This window comes from Terrapene carolina, unplaced genomic scaffold (assembly GCF_002925995.2).
Source record: "Terrapene carolina triunguis isolate 2854851 unplaced genomic scaffold, T_m_triunguis-2.0 Scaffold66, whole genome shotgun sequence".
Lineage (NCBI taxonomy): Eukaryota > Metazoa > Chordata > Testudines > Emydidae > Terrapene > Terrapene triunguis.
This window is the reverse complement of record NW_020664417.1, coordinates 8,256,635-8,278,052: the sequence shown is the minus strand read 5'-3', so window position 1 is coordinate 8,278,052 and position 21,418 is coordinate 8,256,635. Positions and strand designations below refer to the sequence as shown.

General features: G+C 41.2%; 1 protein-coding gene across 2 annotated transcripts in view; it reads right to left on the bottom strand.

Moving 5' to 3' along the window:
* INTU (inturned planar cell polarity protein) overlaps positions 1-21,418 on the bottom strand; it is a 94,483-nt gene that overhangs the window by 55,095 nt on the left and 17,970 nt on the right. For both annotated transcript variants that reach the window (XM_024211446.1, XM_024211445.3), the window contains exon 3: positions 9,998-10,083. In XM_024211446.1, coding sequence (XP_024067214.1) covers positions 9,998-10,083 — 86 coding nt within the window. The remainder of the gene's footprint in view (positions 1-9,997; positions 10,084-21,418) is intronic.

The following is a 21,418-nucleotide window of genomic DNA, read 5'->3' as shown; positions in this document are numbered from 1 at the left end:
CATGTACTGCAACCATTTCTACATCTGACCCTCCACTTCCCCATCCCAGCTTACTCCCTTCCCACTGATGGCCTTGAGCTTCTCCTCTCCCATTCCTGCCACTTCCAACCTCTTCCTCTTCTCCCTTGCCCTTTCTCCTCTTTTGAGCAGCACTGCATCCAACTCTTCTTCCCTCTCCCCCTCCACGTTCCTCCCCATCGCTCTTCCTTTCTCTCTGATTTCAACTCATGGCTCTCCCTCTTCCTCTCATCACAATCTCCCATCGATATCTTCAGTGGCGTCAAACTTCCATTTTGATGAACAACCCACCCATCTTCTCACCCTCCCCTCCTCATTTGACCTACAGCCTTGGTTTAACTCACCCACTCACCAAATGGATATTCACTTGACGTGATCTTCATCAAGCACTGCTTTCATCTCTGATCCATCACTGAGTTCCCCCTCTCTGACCATCATCTGGTCTCTTTCAGCATCACTCATCTGCCCCCTCCCTCTCACAGACCCTTCAGTGACTTCTAGGACAGGAATGGTGATGACTTCTCTTCTGCTCTCTGTCTCTCTTCCCTTTCTCCCATTGATATCGTTGTTGATTCTCTCCACGCTTAACTATCCTTCACCTTTGCCTCTTTTGCCCTCTATTCTGTCACTGCCACCCACAGCTCTGGCTCACCCCCAATACCTGCTTCCTTCACTCCTGCTAAGTGTGTCTGTTGGAAAACCTGTGCCCATGCTGACAACCTTCACAACATATATGTTCTCTCCTCCTTCAGTTCTGGCATTTTCCTAGCCAAGGGATACTCCCAACTACCTATCCTCTCTCAAACTCTGAGATGTTGACTCTCGCCTCCACTCTGCCAGCGATGCCAGCCTCCATCAACCATTTGGTATATTTTCAAAGAACATTGTGATTTCTCCTATGCTGCCCCTCATACATGTGAGCTCCCCATAAACATCCACAAAACTACCTCATTGTCTTCCTTCAAATCTCCCATTTAAAACTCCCCTTTGCTGTGACGTCTACAAAAAACTTGATAACAGAGATGCAGCTGATGTGTTATGACCACTGTCTATCATGCTCTCATTGTTTCTTTGGACTCCCCCATTTGTCTGTGTCTACCTCATCTCTTATCATGGAATGTACATTCTTTGGGGCATGGACAATTTTTTTGTTCGGCATCTAGCACAATGGGGCCCTCATTCATGACCGGGGCTCCTAGATGCTACAAGTAATACAAAAACAACATGGAGTCTAGGGACAGGACAAAATGATGCCACAAAGTTGGTGGTTGTGCATGTCTTCCTATCCTTCCATATGGGAAAGGGGAAAATCCTATAAGACAATCTTGTATCTACCACTCTTGGCCATTCCCTTTTCCAGCTTCAGTAGAGTTTCTGGTTCAAGAAGACACAGCTGACATGAAAAAAGCATATTAAGAAAAGGATAATCTGAATACCAAGAAAGCCAAATATCCAAAAAGATGGTTTTTATTATGTGCAGAGATGGCAGTGTCGCCTATTTAAAGTTGCCTGACACCTCCCTGTTATAAAACCCTGTTTTCAGTAGCTTATAACTTGCCAAACTAACTGTTCAGGCTGAAATTTTCCATGCCAGGTGTCTGCCTCTGACTGAATATTTTTGGAAAGTTTCAACTAAAATGGTTCAATGATTTCCAAGAATGCAGTTAGGGAAAAATATGTTGTTTTGCCCACTTTAAAAATTCTTACAACCATTTCATTGAGAAACTCTAGAATCTCTATTTTGTTGGAGCAGGAACTATGCCTTTTGCTTTCCTCATGAAAAGCCATCCAAATTTAGCCAAGTTATAAGCCTCTGAAAATCACAGTTTGCACAAAGTAGAAGTTTATTAGATGCTGGCAACATTCTCCAAAGATTCCATCTGTACTGAGCATGCACCACCCCAAGGATACACGCATTGAGTAGAACGTTCCCTATAATTGCTCCACCCAGCTGCCAGCGGCTGCTGTGGTGCTGGGCAGCGAAACTGAGGGAGACAATCTTTTTTTGTGCTCTCAATGCTCTTGCTGCTTGCATCCAAGCAGCATGGAGGAGGAGGATGAAGACCTCTAACTCAAATGCAGAGGGGTGAGGTGCAGAAACGGGGATAGGAGCACAAGCCAGACAGAGCAGTTTAATGGGAGCAAAGGGGGCAGGGAGAGAAGGATTCATAATCACACCACCACCACTCCACTCCAGAACTGAACTTAGGATTCCTAAGGCTTAGGAAATATAAATTCATCCCTCTTATTCAGTGAGCACCATTCATCCTGTGCACGGAATGAGGCAAGAGTCCTGTGGAAAAATAGTATGTGATCAATTACAGCCTGTATCAAAATGCACAAGGGGACCACATTAAAGTTGCACAGGCAACCTGCATTCTGGCCTTTCCTACTTTTTGAGCGCTTGACTTTACAACCTACATAGTTTATTTGTATGTAATATCTACATATGGTGATAATCACTTACTTTGAAATCATTTATATATACAGTACTCTAAGCAGCTGGTAGTACCATGCATCCAAAATTCTGCATCATCAATTCTATATACCAGTTACAGGGACAAGTTCACTGCTGGTGTACACAAGTGTGTTGTATTCTTTTGTGAGAACATGGCTGTAAGCCTCAGGGTCATGGCTAAATTCTGACATTCTGTCTACTTAACATTTCTCTGTCATTTCAAATATTTAAAGATATTCTTCACTCTCTCCTGAGTGGAGGAAAGCTGTCACCTTTACCTTAGAAGTGGTTACCTTTCAGTGATACATGACATGATCTCTAGCAGTGGTGAAATGACTGGTTGACCCCTATCTCCACAAGCACAACTTCAAACTGGCCCTCCTCTACACAAGCTGGAAGTGACTTTCTTCCCATGTCTTGAGCCACCTTTTGTCATCCACAATTGCCCCTTTTACCTTCAATCATTTGCTTCCCTATCATCCTGTCATCTGGGAATGGGGAGCAGACTAGAAGTTTAGCTGCTCCCAACTCTGGGCTTTAAGGCTAGAGGTAGTCCACAAGCAGACCTGGAACATGTGGGATACAACATCAGTGCTGTGGGTTACAGGCAGCTCAGGGAATCATCCATTTTAAAAAAAGGTCATTTTAATGGACACCCATTAAAAAAAAACAACAAAAAACACTTTTCCTTACTTCCCCCACTTAAAATAAATCAGGGTGAAGGAAGCCCAAAGTCCATATATATATATTCTGTAAAGATTGCCAAGTGCTTTGGGATCTTTGGCTGAAAGACAATCCAGAAATGTCAGTTACATTCACTTAACTGAATGTTTTCAAAGTATTTGGTTAAAATAGATCCTGGAGAAAATCAGAGATTTTTTTCTTATTGTTACCCTTATGACTAGGGTATGGTAGCCTGTGTGTCTTGCAATAATTTCATGGGACATAAAGAAACACAGTCAGCCAAGCTGAATTAAATTAAGTAAATCACTGTATTTACTTAAGCCTGTTCTAATATAGGGTCTGGTTTTCTTTTCTAAACAGTGGTAAAAGAAAATGAATCTTGGGTCCAGACTCATCAATATTCTTCTGAGCAAAGCTAAGCAGAAGTGGGTCAACACTAGCAGTGATCTGTGTCAAATTAAGTAGCAGCTGGTTTGGTTACAGTGAGTTAAAATGTAGGTCCTGTATGGAACTAACAGTGTAAATATTCAGGATTCTCTCAGATCTTTCTGAGGCTGGGGTACTCTGTAGTCTCTAGATCATGTTCAAAGACTGCTGTAAAACCTTCAGATATTCAGTGAAAGTCTGGTTTGTTAAAATAAGGATATTTTTGTTTAGCTTTTTATTTACTTCTGTATCTCTCTACCTATTGTATTATTTGCATTGTGGTAGCACCCAAACGCCTCAGAATCAGGGCATGATTGTGCTAGGTGCTGTGGAAGCAGACAGGTAGATGTGGTCCTTGCCTTGAAAAAATACAGTCTGATATAGCAACTGTTTGTGGTGCTGGGTGGGCCTTTGTGGTGCTGGGTAGGTATATTTTACAAATATGCTAAACTGGGCATTATCTATCCAAAAATTGATATTTGTTAAGATAAGCACAATCCTAGAAGTACTGCTCGTGGGCAAGAAACTATATTCACATTCACTGGGGCTAAGAGAAGTTAGAGAATTTTTTTCTGAAAAGGCAAATAGCAAAAAGTTATGTATATTTTTTGTATGTATAAGTTATGTACTCTCACAAAAGAGCTGTGACAACTTATTATGGAAATAACTGACTTAGAACATTACAGTTTGTCTTATGCAGCTGCAACCTTCTTATATCCAATGTCTTTTGCAATGCTTAGCGAATGATAATACACTAACCACTCAGTTTGTGAACAAGCAATCTTTCTTACTAAAGCTTGCAAGCAACAAAACTTCTGTTTCTGCTGCACCATGAACAGAATGTTTTCATTGCAAAAAAACAGAACTATATATTAAAATTCTCCAACAGTCTATTTAGGTAATCACTCTTCTGGCTTGACTTAAGCTGGTTCAGTTACTGGGGAATAATTGCACTTTAATAAAAGGTTTTGGAAAACCAACATGAGAAACAGTTATACATGTCAAGCAATCACTATCTGTTTGACAGATTTACTGACAATGGAAATGTTAAGGCTGCATTAACATTAACTACTATAAAAAAGTTTACATGGGATGTTTGAGCAACAATATATATGCTCTAATTTAACAAGGATACAGTTAATTAAGCAACATTGTCTGCTTTTCACATTCAGTAAACAATAGTAGCTACAGCAACTACCTATTTTGTCAAAGGCAGGATGCGACAGGATTCTTCTACAGTGGAGTTCTGCCAATACTTGACCACAACTTCACTAGTTTAGTCAAGCTCCATGGTGTCAAATATCTTGGAAACCTTCCTAAACTGACACACTAGCACTTAGACTTACTGCAACTGCAGATGTACAACCTACAAACACTAGCACCAACTTTGCTGTAAATGGCAGTGTGGTCATCTGAGCGTAATGACCTAGAAATCAAAAATTCTAGTTGCTGTTCACCTTCTGAATGGTAAACATATCTTCACTATTATTACTTATTTTTGTATACCATTAGAAGAAAACAGTCAGGTTCCCAATACACTAGACAAGTTTATTGTATAGGAAATGTTTATCTGTAGGAGTTGGATTAAATCTTGAACTATTTGATCAGCATTAAGAATAGTGTACACACACAGGGACATTCTGTGATGAGAAAAAAAAGTTTCGTTTTTAATTTCCATCTCACATTATAAATCTGTACAATGTCCCTGGTGAGGTAGATTTAACAAAGTAACTTGAAATATTTAATTATCTGGAACATGGGTAGCATGAAAATTAACACTTTCTAAGATAAACTAATTGTTTTAATAGTATATACGTTTTTTATCTGCTCAGTGGCTCCTAGAAATATGGTCAATTTCAACAGTCTCAGAAGTAATGTATACTGCTTGTTATTTTGGGGAAGGCTATCTTTGTCAAAACAGCATGCAGGGGTTCATCACACATTAGAGAATTACGGTGTGCACATGTATCTGGGGTGCTATTCACTGCTGTAAACCCTAACTAGCTATAGTGTGCAAGACAAGAGTTATAGTTTACAATTTGAACATAAACACTAATGTTAACATTAAAAAATTAACCTTAAAATGAAAAAAATAAGCCTTGTTGTTAGAAAGGTTTACAAAAATAAATAAATACAGATCAATGCATCCAGTGTACAACATTAAAAGGGAAATGCAAACTACACTGTGACAATAGCACTTCAGCACAATATTACATTCTAAGTACAAGAAACTGATTCAGCTTCCTGAAGAAAAGTTACTACCACAATTCTGTAAACGGTTTCCTTTTAAAAAGTTGCTCAGTGAACAATTACCAAGTTCAACCCCTTCTTATTTTTAAGTGCCTACTCTGAAAGCTGTGAGACCCCCACAGCAAAATTTTGTTAGCTGTGGATAAAAGCTTCTGAAGGTATGTCTACCTTGCAAAAAAACAAACAAACAAAAACCCCACAGCAGTGAGTGTCAGAGACTGGGTCTACAGACTTGGGCTCGTGCTACAGAGCTAAAAACAGCCATGTAGATGTTTCAGCTCAGGCTGGTGCTCGGGCTCTGAAGCCTAGGGAAGCGGGTGGGCCAACTTTCCAATTGCACAAAACTGAACACCCTTGCCCCATCCTCTTCCCTGAGGCCCCACCCTACTCCGCCCCTTCTCCAAGGCTCCGCCTCCCTCGCACTTCTTCCCCCCTCCCTCCATCACTCGCTCTCCCCCACCCTCACTCACTTTCACCAGGATGGGGCAGGGAGTTGGGGTGCGGGAGGGGGTGAGGGCTCCGGCTGTGGGTGCAGGCTGTGGGGTGGGGCTGGGGATGAGGGGTTCAGAATGCAGAAGGGGGCTCAGGGCTGCGGCAGGGATTGGGGTGTGGGTGTGGGCTCTGGCTGGGGGTGTGGGCTCTGAGGTGGGGCTGGATGAGGGGATTGGGGTGTGGGAGAGGTGCGGGGTGCAGGCTCCGGGAGGGAGTTAGTTTGCAGGAGAGGGTTCCGACATGGGGCAGGGTGTTGGGGTGTGGGCTTCAGGGGACGCTTACCTCAGGCAGCTCCCAGAAGCAACCGGTATGTCCGGCTCCTAGGCGGAGGGGCGGCTATGTTGCCCACACCTGCAGGTGCCACCCCCACGGTTCCCAAACAATGGGAGCTGCGGAGCCAGTATTTGGGACAGGGGCGCCCCTATGTCTAGGACCCAGACATGCCAGCTGCTTCTGGGAGCCAGGGCAGGTAGGGAGCCTGCCTTAGCCCTCCTGCGCCACCAACTGGACTTTTAGCATCTTGGTCAGCAGTGCTGACCGAAGCCGCCAGGATCCCTTTTCGACCAGGCGCTCCAGTCAAAAACCGGACGCCTGGCAACCATAGTGGGCTTCAGAGCCTGAGCTCCAGCCTGAGCCAGAAATCTATATGGCTATTTTTAATGCTGCAGTGTGAGCCCCACAAGCCCAAGTCTGTAGCCCTAGGCTCTGAGACTCTGCTGCGGTTTTTTGTTTTGCAGTGTACATAAGAACATAAGAATGGCCATACTGGGTCAGACCAAAGGTCCATCCAGCCCAATATCCTGTCTGCCAACAGTGGCCAATGCCAAGTGCCCCAGAGGGAGTGAACCTAACAGGTAATGATCAAGTGATCTCTCTCCTGCCATCCATCTCCACCCTCTGACAAACAGAGGCTAGGGACACCATTCCTTACCCATCCTGGCTAATAGCCATTAATGGACTTAACCTCCATGAATTTATCTAGTTCTCTTTTAAACCCTGTTCTAGTCTAGCCTTCACAACCTCCTCATGCAAGGAGTTCCACAGGTTGACTGTGCGCTGTGTGAAGAACTTCCTTTTATTTGTTTTAAACCTGCTGCCCATTAATTTCATTTGGTGGCCCCTAGTTCTTATATTATGGGAACTAGTAAATAACTTTTTCTTATTCACTTTCTCCACACCACTCATGATTTTATAGACCTCTATCATATCCCCCGTCTCCTCTTTTTCAAGCTGAAATGTCCTCGTCTCTTTAATCTCTCCTCATATGGGACCCGTTCCAAACCCCTAATCATTTTAGTTGCCCTTCTCTGAACCTTTTCTAATGCCAGTATATCTTTTTTGAGATAAGGAGACCACATCTGTACACAGTATTCAAGATGTGGGCGTACCATGGATTTATATAAGGGCAATAAGATATTCTCTGTCTTATTCTCTATCCCTTTTTTAATGATTCCTAACATCCTGTTTGCTTTTTTGACTGCCACTGCACACTACATGGACGTCTTCAGAGAACTATCCACGATGACTCCAATATCTCTTTCCTGATTAGTTGTAGCTAAATTAGCCCCCATCATATTGTATGTAGAGTTGGGGTTATTTTTTCCCAATCTTTACATTTATCCACATTAAATTTCATTTGCCATTTTGTTGCCCAATCACTTAGTTTTGTGAAATCTTTTTGAAGTTCTTCACAGTCTGCTTTGGTCTTAACTATCTTGAGCAGTTTAGTATCATCTGCAAACTTTGCCACCTCACTGTTTACCCCCTTATCCAGATCATTTATGAATAAGTTGAATAGGATTGGTCCTAGGACTGACCCTTGGGGAACACCACTAGTTACCCTTCTCCATTCTGAAAATTTACCATTTATTCCTACCCTTTGATCCCTGTCCTTTAACCAGTTCTCAATCCATGAAAGGATCTTCCCTCTTATCCCATGACAACTTAATTTACATAAGAGCCTTTGGTGAGGGACCTTGTCAAAGGTTTTCTGGAAATCTAGTGTAGACATATCCTTAGCCTCAAACATAAGGCCAGATTATCTGTGCTTTGTACCACACCACCACCACCATAGTCGGGCCTAAAACTAGCATAAGCAGCCCAAGGAAGATTACCCAGTACAAAGGTAATCCCTGATGACATAGAGCTGATATAAGGGCTCTCACGCCACCTTCTCTCCCTGTTGCTGGTATAGTAGGGGAAAGGGGGCCTGGCTAAATCATGCTGATCCTTAGTTGTAGTTTCAGCCCCTTAGGTGGCATCTGCAGAGAACATAAAGTAATCCTCGGAAAACTCTAATTCAGTACAAAGGGGATGGCACTGGGATCATGGAAATGCATATGTGAACTTTAAGCCACCTTTTTACCATTCCTGAATGTGCTGGTCAATCACACTCCAGAAACTGGCCCCAAGTCTGTATGAAGCCACTCACTTAACCACTGATTTAAAAATAGAGATACAGAGCACATGGAATCAAATGTTTATATAGAGATTTTCCAGCAGCAAAACAGAGCGCCATAAGGGAATAGAAATAAACCATAATAGACCACATATGTAACATTACAGTATGTAAGCAAACTACAGAAATTTAACAGATACATAATAAATAACATTGGTACAGGAAAGGAATATCAGCAAAGTCTGAGAGGTTTTCCAGAGCTCTCACTGCCTCAATCTTGTCTAACTATTTACAGATACAGTAACTTTTATTCTACTCAAACCTTAACTTCACTGAGTAAAGGAAGATGCTTTCAGATCGGTCGTTACGAACTCTTTTTTCAGTGGAAGCAGAATGTATCTGCTTATTAGAGGAAAACAGACCCAGATTGGGAAAGATATAATTGAACTATTATGTCTATATATCTCCATTGCAGGCAGCATAGAGGCTGTATGTCAGAGGTCAAAAAGTCTACTTGCTGTTTTCCCAGTAGCAGAATCTATAAACTTGTTATCTTGACTCCAGGATTCTTGTTCAGCTAGAAGAGCAAGTATGGGGGGAAAGGATGACATCCTCCATCTTAATCAGGGGCAATATCTTTAATATACATTTTAAACAAAAAGTTGTTGGATTTGTCATGTGCGCCTTCCGGGAGTCCAAGATCTCAATTTGATTTAGCAGAGATCTCAACAGAGTACCATCTAAATGCTCTTATGGTTAACAGGCAAGTTTTTTTTCCCTGGATGTGACTTTGTGGCCATCATTTATATTGACAAAAATTATTTTAAATTATCTATCTAGATACTTACATGATTCCCATTACCACAATAAAGAGCATCTTGCCAAGACAACCTATAATTCAAAAATCCTCTTACACTCACTCTTCATCATATATATCCCCAATGTGGATTACAAACTAACAAACTCCCCATTATTCACCCACCACTTCTGACCAACAGTGTACTTGTCCATTATTATTAGCAAGACAGTGATATTTTGCCTCATACCTAACATCTACAGACCAGACATTCAACTTTCCCCATCTCAACTAGCCAGTATGATCAAGACACCACAACATTTCATATATTATCCTCTATTTACACAGATCATAGTGTTCAAAGTTGCGATTTTCACAGCAACTATAACTTGGCTCTTTGCATACACGTAATATTTATTGGGCAGTGGTAAAAATATAAAAAACACAGTATACATTTCTATTAAAAGTACTATACCTGCATAGGGCCTGGAATGCAAGACAAAACTCTTTCTATATTCTCAGCATTCACATCAACATCATTTACAGCAACAAGGGCATCTCCTGGAGACAAAAAACAAACAAAAAAAAAAGGAACAAATAAATATAGGGTGTATGCAAACACCATACAAAAGTCAACAGTATGTTCTCTTCAAATTTAAAATATCATCCAGTACTCTCAGATGATTTTCCTTAAATATAAGTAGGCTCCTATTAAATACATCATTTACACAAGAGAAAAGCCAAAGATTAATAGCCTGATCCTCTAAGCCTTTATTACTAAGCTAGGGTTTACTACTGCATATTGATGTCACTTTTCAAAGACAACATTCAAAGTTCTTTCTCTTTATCCAGGCTTATATCATTGCATGTCTTTTGATGTCTTATCATGGATGTCCCATAATTTCTTCAAATCAAACATGTCCAAAACTGAACTTTTTCCTGACCCATCTCTGTTCATCTTTAGCTCCCTCTCCATTGACAAATGAACGCTACTCCTCTCTGCTATCCTCTTAATCATGCAAGCCTGCAACCTCAGAATCATCTTGGACTCCTACCTCTTCTTATATCCAGGCTCTTGCCAAATTGTGAGGCTGCTTCTACAAGATCTTCAAAATTCACTTCTGTATCCCTACTACCAAAACTGTAGCCAATCACCTCATTATCTGCTCCTCCTGTCCAGTTTGTTGCATCTCCACTCTATTCAATATGCTGCAACTAAAGGTATCTTTCTTGCTGCTGCTTCAGTCATATTATGCCCACCTCATTTCAGTCCCTTCATTTGCTTTTAGTCTCATTCCACCTCAAGGTTTAACGCATCATTCTTTTTTTCAAGGCCCTGCATAATGCTGTCTTATCTACCTCACTTATTTCTTACTACACTCCCCATCATGCGCTAATCTACTTACTCCCCCTACCTAACCACATGCTTTGTTTCTTCCCACTTGTGACTTGCCGATTCCCACTCCACTCCCCACTCCTGGAACAGCCAAATACACCCTCAAGTTCCTAGTAAAGACTTTTTTTATTATCCTTTAGTCTATATGCCACAACATCTTTTCGCTCTCCCCCCACATCCTCCTTTCAGAGGATTCTTTCTGTTAACGGAAAGTAAATTAGAATTACAAGTTCAGCTCCCAAAAAAGTTTTTGTTTTTTAAAAAGGAAGAAGTTGGAAAGAACAAAAACACCCACACTAGACAACTTTTCAAATTAGTTGTATCAGTGTGTGCTGCCTGCCTAGAGCCAAGACATTATGGATAGGCTGCAGCGGCTCGTTTGTCCCTCTGACCACTACTCCAGGCTGCTCATCCATATGGGCATTAATGATATTGCCAGGTATGACCCTGAGCAGATCAGCAGTGACTACAGAGATTTGGGAGCATGGGTGAAGGAGTCAGGGGCACAAATTGTGCTCTCATCCATCCTCCCATTGAGGATAAGGGCCCAGGCAGCAACATCCGCCTTCTGGAGATGAATGCATGGCTGTGCTGATAGCGTCAACAGGAGGGCTTCGGCTTTCTCGATCATGAGATGCTGTTCCAGGAAGAAGGACTGTTGGGAAGAGATGGGGCCCACCTGACCAAGAAGGGGAAGAGCATCTTTGGGCACTGACTTGCCACCCTAGTGAGGAAGGCTTTAAACTAGGTTCAAAGGGGGGGCAGGTGACAAAAGCCTACAGGTAAGCATAAAATAACAGAGGGCAAGGTGGGGTGAAGGGAAGACATGGAAATTTACAATAGGGACATAGGAGCAACAAGAAGATAATCAGTGGGAGAATCTGCTCAATGTCTAGATGCAACTGCAAGGAGTATGGGGAATAAACAGGAAGAATTGGAAGTATTAGTACATAAGCTAAATTATGAATTGGTGAGATAAGTTGCATGACTGGAATATTGGTATAGAGGATATAGCTTGTTCAGGAGGGACAGGCAGGGTAAGAAGGGAGGAGGTGTTGAATTATACATCAAGAATATATACACTTGTTCTGAGGTCCAGAAGAAGGTGTGAGGCAGACCAGATGAGAGTCTCTGGATAAAGAAAAAAGGGGTAAAAATAGGGTTAATGTCATGGTAGGGGTCTACTATAGACCACCAAATCAGGAAGAAGAGGTGGACGAGGCATTTCTAAAACAAATAACAGAAATATTCAAAACACAAGACTGGGTAGTAATGGGGGACTTTAACTATCCAGATACATATTGGAAAAGTAATACAGAAAAACACAAAATTTCCAGAAAGTTCTTGGAATGTATTGGGGACAATTTTTTGTTTCAGAAAGAGGAGGAAGTAACAAGGGGGACAGCTATTTTAGACTTGATTGTGTCTAACAGGGAGGAACTGGTAGCAAATATGAAGTTGGAAGGCAAGTTGGGTGAAAGTGATCATGAAATGATAGATTTTGTGATTCAAAGGAAAGGAGGGAGAGAGCAGCAAAATAAGGATAATGGACTTTGAAAAAGCAGACTTTAACTTACCCATAGAACTGGTACGTAAGGTCCCATGGGAAGAAAATCTAAGGGAAAATTTTCAGGAGAGCTGGTAGTTTCCAAAGAGACAATATTAAAGGCACAACTGTAAACTATCCTAAAGTGAAGGAAAGATTGGAAGACTAGTAAGATGCCAATACGGCTCCATCAGGAGTGCTTTTAATTGCCTGAAAATCAAAAAGGAATCCTACAAAAAGCAGAAACATGAACTATTTGCTATGGAGGAGTACCAAAGAATAGCATAAGCATGTAGGAAAACATCAGAAAGGCTAACAAAATGAGTTAAACTTAGAATGGGACATAAAAGGCAATAAGAAGAGGTTCTTTAAATAAATTAGGAGCAAGAAAAAAGTGAAGGAAAGAATAGGTCATTTACTAAGCATGGAAGGAGAGCTAATAACTGATGACATCACAAAGGCTGAGATGTTTAATACTTATTTTACTTCAAACGTCTCTAAAAAGATTAATGGCGACTAGATACTCAACACAGTTATTAACAACAAGCGTGAAGGAGTGCAAGCCGAAATAGAGGAGAACAAGTTAAAGGATATTTACATAAAAGTTAAATGTATTAAAATCAGCAGGGTCTGATGAAATTCATCCTAAAATACTTAGGCCTGGTCTACACTAGGTGGTGGTGGTGGGGTAGGGTGTGCTAAGTCAGTCTAAGTTACGCAACTTCAGCTACGAAAATAGCGTAGCTGAAATCAACGTACTTAGAGCTACTTACCATGGTGTCTTCACTGCGGTAGGTCAACTGCTGACGCTCCCCCGTCGACTCCACCTACATTTCTCGCTCCAGTGGGCTAGAAATTAGATGGGCAGGTGGTACTGCCACCCACTTCCTCCTCTGTTTCTTGCTTAGGCACCTAACTCCAGAAGTGGGTTCACAACTGAGGCCTGATCTACACTGGGAGGGGGGGGTGTTGATGTAAGATACGCAACTTCAGCTACGGGAATAGCGTAGCTGAAGTCGACATATCTTATTTCGACTTACCTCCCGTCCTCACAGCGCGGGATTGATGGCCGCGGCTCCCCCATCGACTCCGCTTCCGCCACTCGCCCTGGAGGAGTTCCGGAGTCGACGGGAGCGCGTTCGGGGATCTAGACGAGACGCGATATATCGATCCCCGATAGATCGATCGCTACCCGCCGATCCGGCGGGTAGTCTGGACGTACCCTGAGAATCCTAAGCAGAGATAAGTGCCTAATTTCCTTTGAGGAGCAAGTTGTAGGCCACACCTCCCTTCCGGGCATTTCCTAATGGCTAGTTTAGGGCTTGTCTGTATAAACACTTAGGTCATGGCAAGCTGGAATGTAAATCTACCCCCCTGCACAGTAGGTGTCTCTGTGGACCATGCTGCTGCACACTAAAAGTTCCTTAGTGTGGTTTAATCTACTGCTATTTCAACATGGGCTAGATCAAAGCACACTAGGGACCTTTCAGCATATGAACTCTGCTGTTGTGAGGACACAGTGTGGGGCAGGGTAAAATGGAGTGCATTAACACCTTGGTTTGCCACAAAGTGTTTGTATATACAAGCCCTTAGGCAGCTCCCCACTCAGCTTGCTGGCTTTTGTGGATCCCATCCTTAGATGCCCCTCTCTCCACATGCATTGTATAGGGAGTGTAAGCTTGTAACTTGGGGCTGTGAATTGCACTGGGTGGCATGACCTCTAAAAGTTAGGCATTGCAACACCTAGTTCTCTTTGCAGATTTAGTCCCTTGTCTGACCACTTCTATAATAGAGGCTACTGAACTACACCGAGTAATTCCAGCACTGAACCCTATAACTTGTGGCTGAAATAGATTTCTTTGGGGAAGATATGCTTGATTTAAAATTATCTTCTCTATTTAAAGTCTTCAAGTGATGGGGAATCCTCTACAAGCTGTTCCACTGGCTAATTATCCTCCCTTAAAAATCTGTGCTTTATTTTCAGTTTGAATTTTTCAGGCTACAGTTTTGATAACACTTTCTTTCTACAGACAGGAAAAATAGCTCAATTAGTTGATCATTTGCATGGTTGTCTATGCTTTCTGTCTATAGAAAATGAAGGCAAGCTAAGATGAAAAAATGCGTTTCTCATTTAAATTTTCAAAGTGATTAGTTGCATGGCCATTCTTATTTCTTGTGGGAATGAGTTGAAAATCCTAAATTCTGCACTTAATAATCAAGTTGAAAAGCAAGAGAAATTTCCTTGTGACTTATATAGACCTCTATGATATACAAAGACTATCTCAAAAAAGTTCAAACAAACCACCTGCAAAAATGAACTGCTGCCAAGCCAAAGTCAATGGAGAGAGCATGTCTATTATTGACCAGAATTGTTAATGTCTTTCTTTGAGTAAGTTGCCTAGCAAGAGGTAATTAGATCTTCTTTACAGAGAAGAAGAACTGGTTTACAAATCAGCCAGTTTTAAACTAAGCATTTTCTTCTGAGCACATTTGAGGCAGATAAGCTCATGCTTAATAGGTCAAATCTTCTCATTAGCATTCTCAATTTTTTAAAGCATTCGGTCTTTAATCTTCCCTTTTATTTATTTTATTGAGAAGAAAAGAGTAAATCAATGTCAAACAGTGACAACTTCTACTTTTGAGGCTCTTTATCAGTAAACAAACTCTGTGATTCTCTTATTTTTTGGGAGGAGCTGGGCAAATTTTCATCTCAAGAGCTTCCTCAGTTTCTAATAGGGTTCAGTCTTCACAACCCTGCTGGGGACATGCAAACTGTCTAGGGAGATTGTGAGATGTTTTGAGCTAGGCAACTCCTCAAGATACTAATGATATTCAACTTTACTTCTCCTTTCCACATAACCCAGATTCTGCTCTCTCATTAGCTAACAGAGATAGCAGTTCTCCCATGATGCTGGGTTCATCTCAGTCCAAAGAAGGCTGAAATAATTTTGGTAGGAAGTGGAATAAATTTGGAGAGGATTGTGAATGTACTCACAGTGGTGGGGTATTTCTACCCTTCAGTTCAGTGGTTGAAAGATCTTGGAATCTGATTGAAACCCTTCCCCTTTGACAGTGGCAGGCTTAAGCGTATCTTATCTTTTTTGGCTAGATGTTTATTTAAAGTAATTGAAAATAAAACAGAAAGGGACTGAAGATTATATAAAAGATTGTCTTTATTCAATAGAACAGGGACCTGAAACTTTCTTAGTAACACTTGACATTAGATTTTGAAGCACAATTCCCTCTAATTATTAATACCCCCAAAAAAGGAAGTGTGTTACAAACAACAGCACTGATAAAATCCCTTTTTATTATAATAGCAAAATGTCATGGGTTTCCTTAGGATAACATCCCAAGGAATGTTATCCTTTCAAATAATGGTAGATCTCTCTACCATTCTCTCTCCAGTTTGTATTTCTTCTATTTACACCACAGGAAAGGCTTTGGCCTGTTTAGTCCTTGGCATGAGCATCACTTCTTCCCAATGAACAAAAAAAAAAAAAATCTCTCCCACACACTCAGGCTGCAGCATATGGTCTCTTAGTTTTGTCCCCTTCTAACTCTATAGGTTCATCTCACCTACCCATTTAATGCAAAGCACATATGGACTTTTCTTTTATGGGATTTAGTGATTATACCAGCTGTGCACTATTGGGCTTTGGTATGCAGAATTGGACTTTAGCCAATCACAGCTTAATTTTCCAGAGGTGTTGAGCACTTACAGCTGCCCCTGAAGTCAATGGACCCAGCGGGTATTCAGCAGCTCCCTAAACCCACCCAACAGTTTCTAGGGGCAGAAGTAATTACATTTATTTTATTTCACATTTTGAATGTTTTAAAAATACATAAGATGTCCTCATCAGCCCCATAGGTATTGTAGATATTATCCCTCTTTTAAGGATGAGGAAACTGAGGCAGAGTTAAATGGCTTGCCCAAAGCAACCAAGGGGAATCCATACCAGCGCAACAAGAATCATGGGTTCCTGATTCTGTATGTGGTGTTCACACTATGATAGTAGAGACAGAAATCACAAACATTGTATGTTAAGAGGTTATGTTATCAAGAAATGTGTTTTTGTATGAACATAGTTGGTAGAATAGAATTAGTGAAGTGCCATATTATGCAATACTTTAGTACAGGATGTTTAAGACGATCATTTAGAAGGGATGCTCAAACTAGGGGTCATGACTCCTCATGGGGTTGCAAGGTTATTGCATGGGGGGGGGGCGGGTCGCGAGCTATCAGCCTCCACTCCCCAAGCCTCACTTCGCCTCCAGCATTTATAATGGTGTTAAATATATAAAAACGTGTTTTTAATTTATAAGGGGGGTTCGCACTCAGAGGCTTGCTGTGAGAAAGGGGTTATCAGTACAAAAGTTTGAGAACCCCTGAATTACAGGCACTAGAGGAAATATAAAAAGTTGTTCCAGATTACTGGCATTGCTTAATAAAACGAATTTGTTTACTAGGGAATTCAAAATTTTTAGACCACTGTCTGCACAAGAGTAATCATTTAATCCTCTGCCAAGTGAGAAAGTTCAAACCAGCTGCACACATTTTAGTGGGAACGTAAACACCTTAATATTTTTAAGTGAAAGGAAGACTTTCATACTTCCCATGTGATGTTTCAATTTCCTGAAGCGGAAAATTTTCAACTGCCTTTTAAAAGCAGTATTTATGCTGTATGTACTCAAAGTGTTTTATCATTTGATGCCTAACGGTTCATGTATTTAAAAACTTCCATTCTTGCGGTAAATATTTATTCTATTAAATTTATAATAATGTAAGCATACACTATAAATAAAATCAGCTTTTTAGAGACTCCAAGCAGTCCTACAGGTGGTTCCCATTTTTTAAAAATGCCTTATTTTGTATAGATCACTCATGGTATAGTTGAGGAAAGCTACATTTCTCAGAGTCATCCTCTGAGGCTATACGGAAAGAATAGGAGCAACCAAAAGCATAGAGAACCTTAATCCAGTAAAGGAAAAATAATCACCACTGGGGGAGAAGAGGTTACAAATTCTGGTATGAACATGGACTTATTTAGTAAATATGGCTACCATTTCTTAAAGAGACAATGTCACTTTGAAATCTAGCCCATTTAAAAAAAAAAATGAATTAAGAATAATGGATGGATACAATACATGCAAAAGCCCCCCTGCCAATTTTTTTGTAGTTTTACAACCACATTTGCCTATTTAAGGTAATATTCCCTCCCCTTTGTTGCATACGAAACACTCAAAAAACAACAGCAGAAATTGATTAACTAGCATAGGATCTGAAATAGAAGGTGGGCTGGTTTTGGTTTATGCATTATATACTGTAATAGAGGCCTTGCCTACATATAAACTTGTACTGGTACAACTCTTTTGTACCCACTGATTTCAGTTTAAGAATGGCTTATTGCAGTTCAGCTCATACATGCGCCTAACCAAATTAAGCTAAACCAAAATAAATATGCTGATATCGTCTTTTTGCAAGTTTAAATTTTATTTAAAAAAACCCACCTCTTATGTTAAAGTGATGCAGATCTTTATACCATAGATTCTGCATGCCAAATGCTGCCCTCATAATTCCCAAATTATATTCTTATACTTTCAGTGGGTTATACAGGTGTAAATGAGTGCATCCTTTGAAAACAATGCATTTTCACAGCTAGTGCTGCAAATGTATCTTTGTTAACAATTCTGATTATGCACAAGCCAGAAAAAATTTTTAATTTACTTTCTCAGGGTTGTTTAGGTTCTACACGGCTGATAGCAAAAGCCTCCCTTTGTGTTAAGGGAGATATAGAGGGCTTTAATGGACACCAAGCAGACGTGTTGAGTAAGAAGGTGGATTTTGACAGTTTTAAATAGAACCACACTTTAATGGTAGATTTTGCTTTGTGTACCTCTTCTATATCTATCCAGGCCAAGGCTATACAAAGTATCCAGAAATTGTTTTAATTGTTGAAATTTGTTTTGAATGTAAAAAAAACATTCATGTTTTAGTATTTGATCTACTATTGTAATTGTTTTGTTCGCATTTCTGCAAGCAAAGGCACTGTTAAGTGATGTATATTAAATATATCAATAGACGCTCTGTTTAAGAGGTAGGGAACACTAGTGAAATCACAGCAATCGCTGTTTTAGGAGTACTTGTGAAGCAGCAACAAAGAAACGATCTGCAGAGCAGATCTAACAGGTCAGAACTTGGGTTAATAAGTACATCTTAAGAAAAATAAAATCATCATCATAAATGTGTAACAGATAGCTCTTCCCTCCCAGCATCTAGAGAAAGTATAATTGAGCTTTTGTATAAAAAGAATTTTTCTGATTCTCAGTCCTCAAAGAATTCCAGAGTAGTAACAAAAAACAGAAGAAAGCCTAATAGAACAGTTCTGCTGGATTGATAACATAGGAACTAAAAAGAAAAAACAAAACAAAACAAAAACAGGTAAATGTATTTATTTCGCCTCCTTAAATCTATTTCACCAGTTCAGATGCAGGAGATTTTGAAGAGCAGTACATAAATCCCTAGGATAAGTTTAAGGTCCAGTTAGCACCTGATGCACAGTACTTTCCCCACTACCCCGTATCAGACAAGACATCCATGTCACTCTGTATTAGTAGTACCGTATATAGAACTGAGATTGCTTCTTTGCAAATCTCTAATGAAGTTGCCTCTTAGTCAAAGATGAAAGCTATTACTCAGACACTTCCCCTCCCGGGCTCCAGCTGCTGTGCTCCTCCCCTGACTCTTTGGCTCTGTTTAAGAGCCGAGCTGCCCGAGCGCTACCGGGCAGCCTCCAGACCCTGCGCCTCCAGCTGGGCGCTTTCTCTCCCGGGCTCCAGCTGCGCTGGGGAAGCGCCGGCCGGGGGCGCAGGGTCTGGGGGCTACCTGGCAAACTGTGAAGCCGGTAGCGCTCGGGCAGCCCTTTTCGCGTGGCTGGGAGGGAGGAGGGGGAATGCGGGGCGCTCAGGGGAGGGGGCGGAGTTGGGGCAGGGCCGGGGGTGGGAAAAGGGCAGGGCCAGGGCCCCGTGGAGTGTCCTCTTTTTTTATTTTTTAAATATGGTAACCCTACCCATGCCTCTGGACCCTGCACCCCCAGAGCCCGGGAGGGCAAGTGCCCGGCCGGCGGCTCAGGGTCCGGAGGCATGGGGGCTGCCCGAAGCCGGTAGCGCTCGGCTTTAAACAGAGCAGAAGAGTCAAGGTAGGGAGTACAGCAGCCGCGGGAGGGGAAGTGCCCAGCCGGCGGTATTTTTCCCCGGACATGTTCGGCTTTTTGGCAATTCCCCCCGGACGGGGGTTTGATTACCAAAAAGCCGGACATGTCCGGGAAAAACCGGACGTATGGTAACCCTAAGTAATCCTGAATCCTGTGGCACTTTATAGACTAACAGATGTATTGGAGCATAAGCTTCGTATTCACCCAAGAAAGCTTATGCTCCAATACATCTGTTAGTCTACAAGGTGCCACAGGACTCTGTCGCTTTTTACAGATCCAGACTAACACGGCTACCCCTCTGATAGCCTAAGTACATTCAGAATTACTATGTCTACACAACAGCCATGCCGCTAAAAGTCATGCAACATAGCCGTTGTTTGTCAGCAGGAGGGAGCTCTCCTGCCAACAAAGCACTGTTCATACCGGCGCTTGTTGTCGGCAAAACTTTTGTCTGTTGGGGTGGGTTTTTTTTTTTAAAAACACCTCTGAAAGACAAAGTTGTGTCATTCAGTTGCCAGTGTAGACATAGCCTTAGTCTCTCTCGAGTTCTTATATCATGTTAGGAGACAAAAGTACCTTTGTGTTCTCTGAGGGAGTAAAGGAAGCCATGAATGGCAATCAGATACCACGGTGATGAGTGCAGTAACAGAACGAATGGAAGTCAATAGGTGGGTCAATATGGGAATGATTGTGTAGCTATAGCACAGAAGGCACTGTGTAGTACTAAAAAACTAGGATGCCACAGTATTAACCTTTCAGTCTCTGCAAGAATTTTCCTCCCAATGCATGCTTCTTCTAAACATTTGGGCCATTGTGTGACTTCCAGTAGCATCACTTAAGTAACACCCTTCCCACAAGACAGGGGGACCCAGTTCTCCCCTCTCTCTAATTAACTCAATTAGAAGGGAAGGAACCAATCATACTGGCATCTCTTATCACAAGCTTCTTCTGTCTTTAGAAGCCATTTTTTTCTTGGCTTGTTTTGGTGGGCCTTTTTATCTTTATTAGCTCTTTCACCAGAACAGAAAAAACTGGAAGGAGAAAAATTCAGCACTGGAAAAAAGAGAACAATGTACAGTTTTATAAAATTAAATGAATAATTAGACCACTTATCAGAAGATTTTATAAAATACTGTACATGTTCAAAGTTCCAAGTTTTGATCATCTTTACTAGAATTTTTGCAGGATCACCTCAATGTACAAAAGTCTATTTTAAAATAAGCTTTGCTTTGAAAGTTTAGATCTGCATTTGCACCTCACTGACCTGATCAAAACAAGCTGAGTGTATGAGGTTTCCTTTTGTGACCTTTTCTATCTTGAGAAAAGTGAAAGATTGAGACTCAGTAACAAACAGACGTTTCAACCAGCATCTCTGGTAGAAAAGGAGAATCTTTCCCTTATATCTCTACTTTCTTTACACATGCAACCAATAGGCATCCTAGACACAGAAATTCAGGAATTATGAGTCAGGCAGCAACTATTGAGTGTGTATGAGAAGTGGCATCAAACTCAGTTACTCCATTACCATCTAATACTAGAGAAGACCTATACTCATAAATCTTAACTAGGTTAGCAAAGAATAGGGAAATGTTAGCCTAAGAGTGACACTGAACAGATACTAAATGGAGACTATAGTTAATAGTTTCTTGGAATGACTGATAAAGCAGCAAAAATAAAAGATTATTCATGATCCTTAAGAATGAAGCTGGGCAAGCAAAAGTGGTTTTGCAAAAATACAAA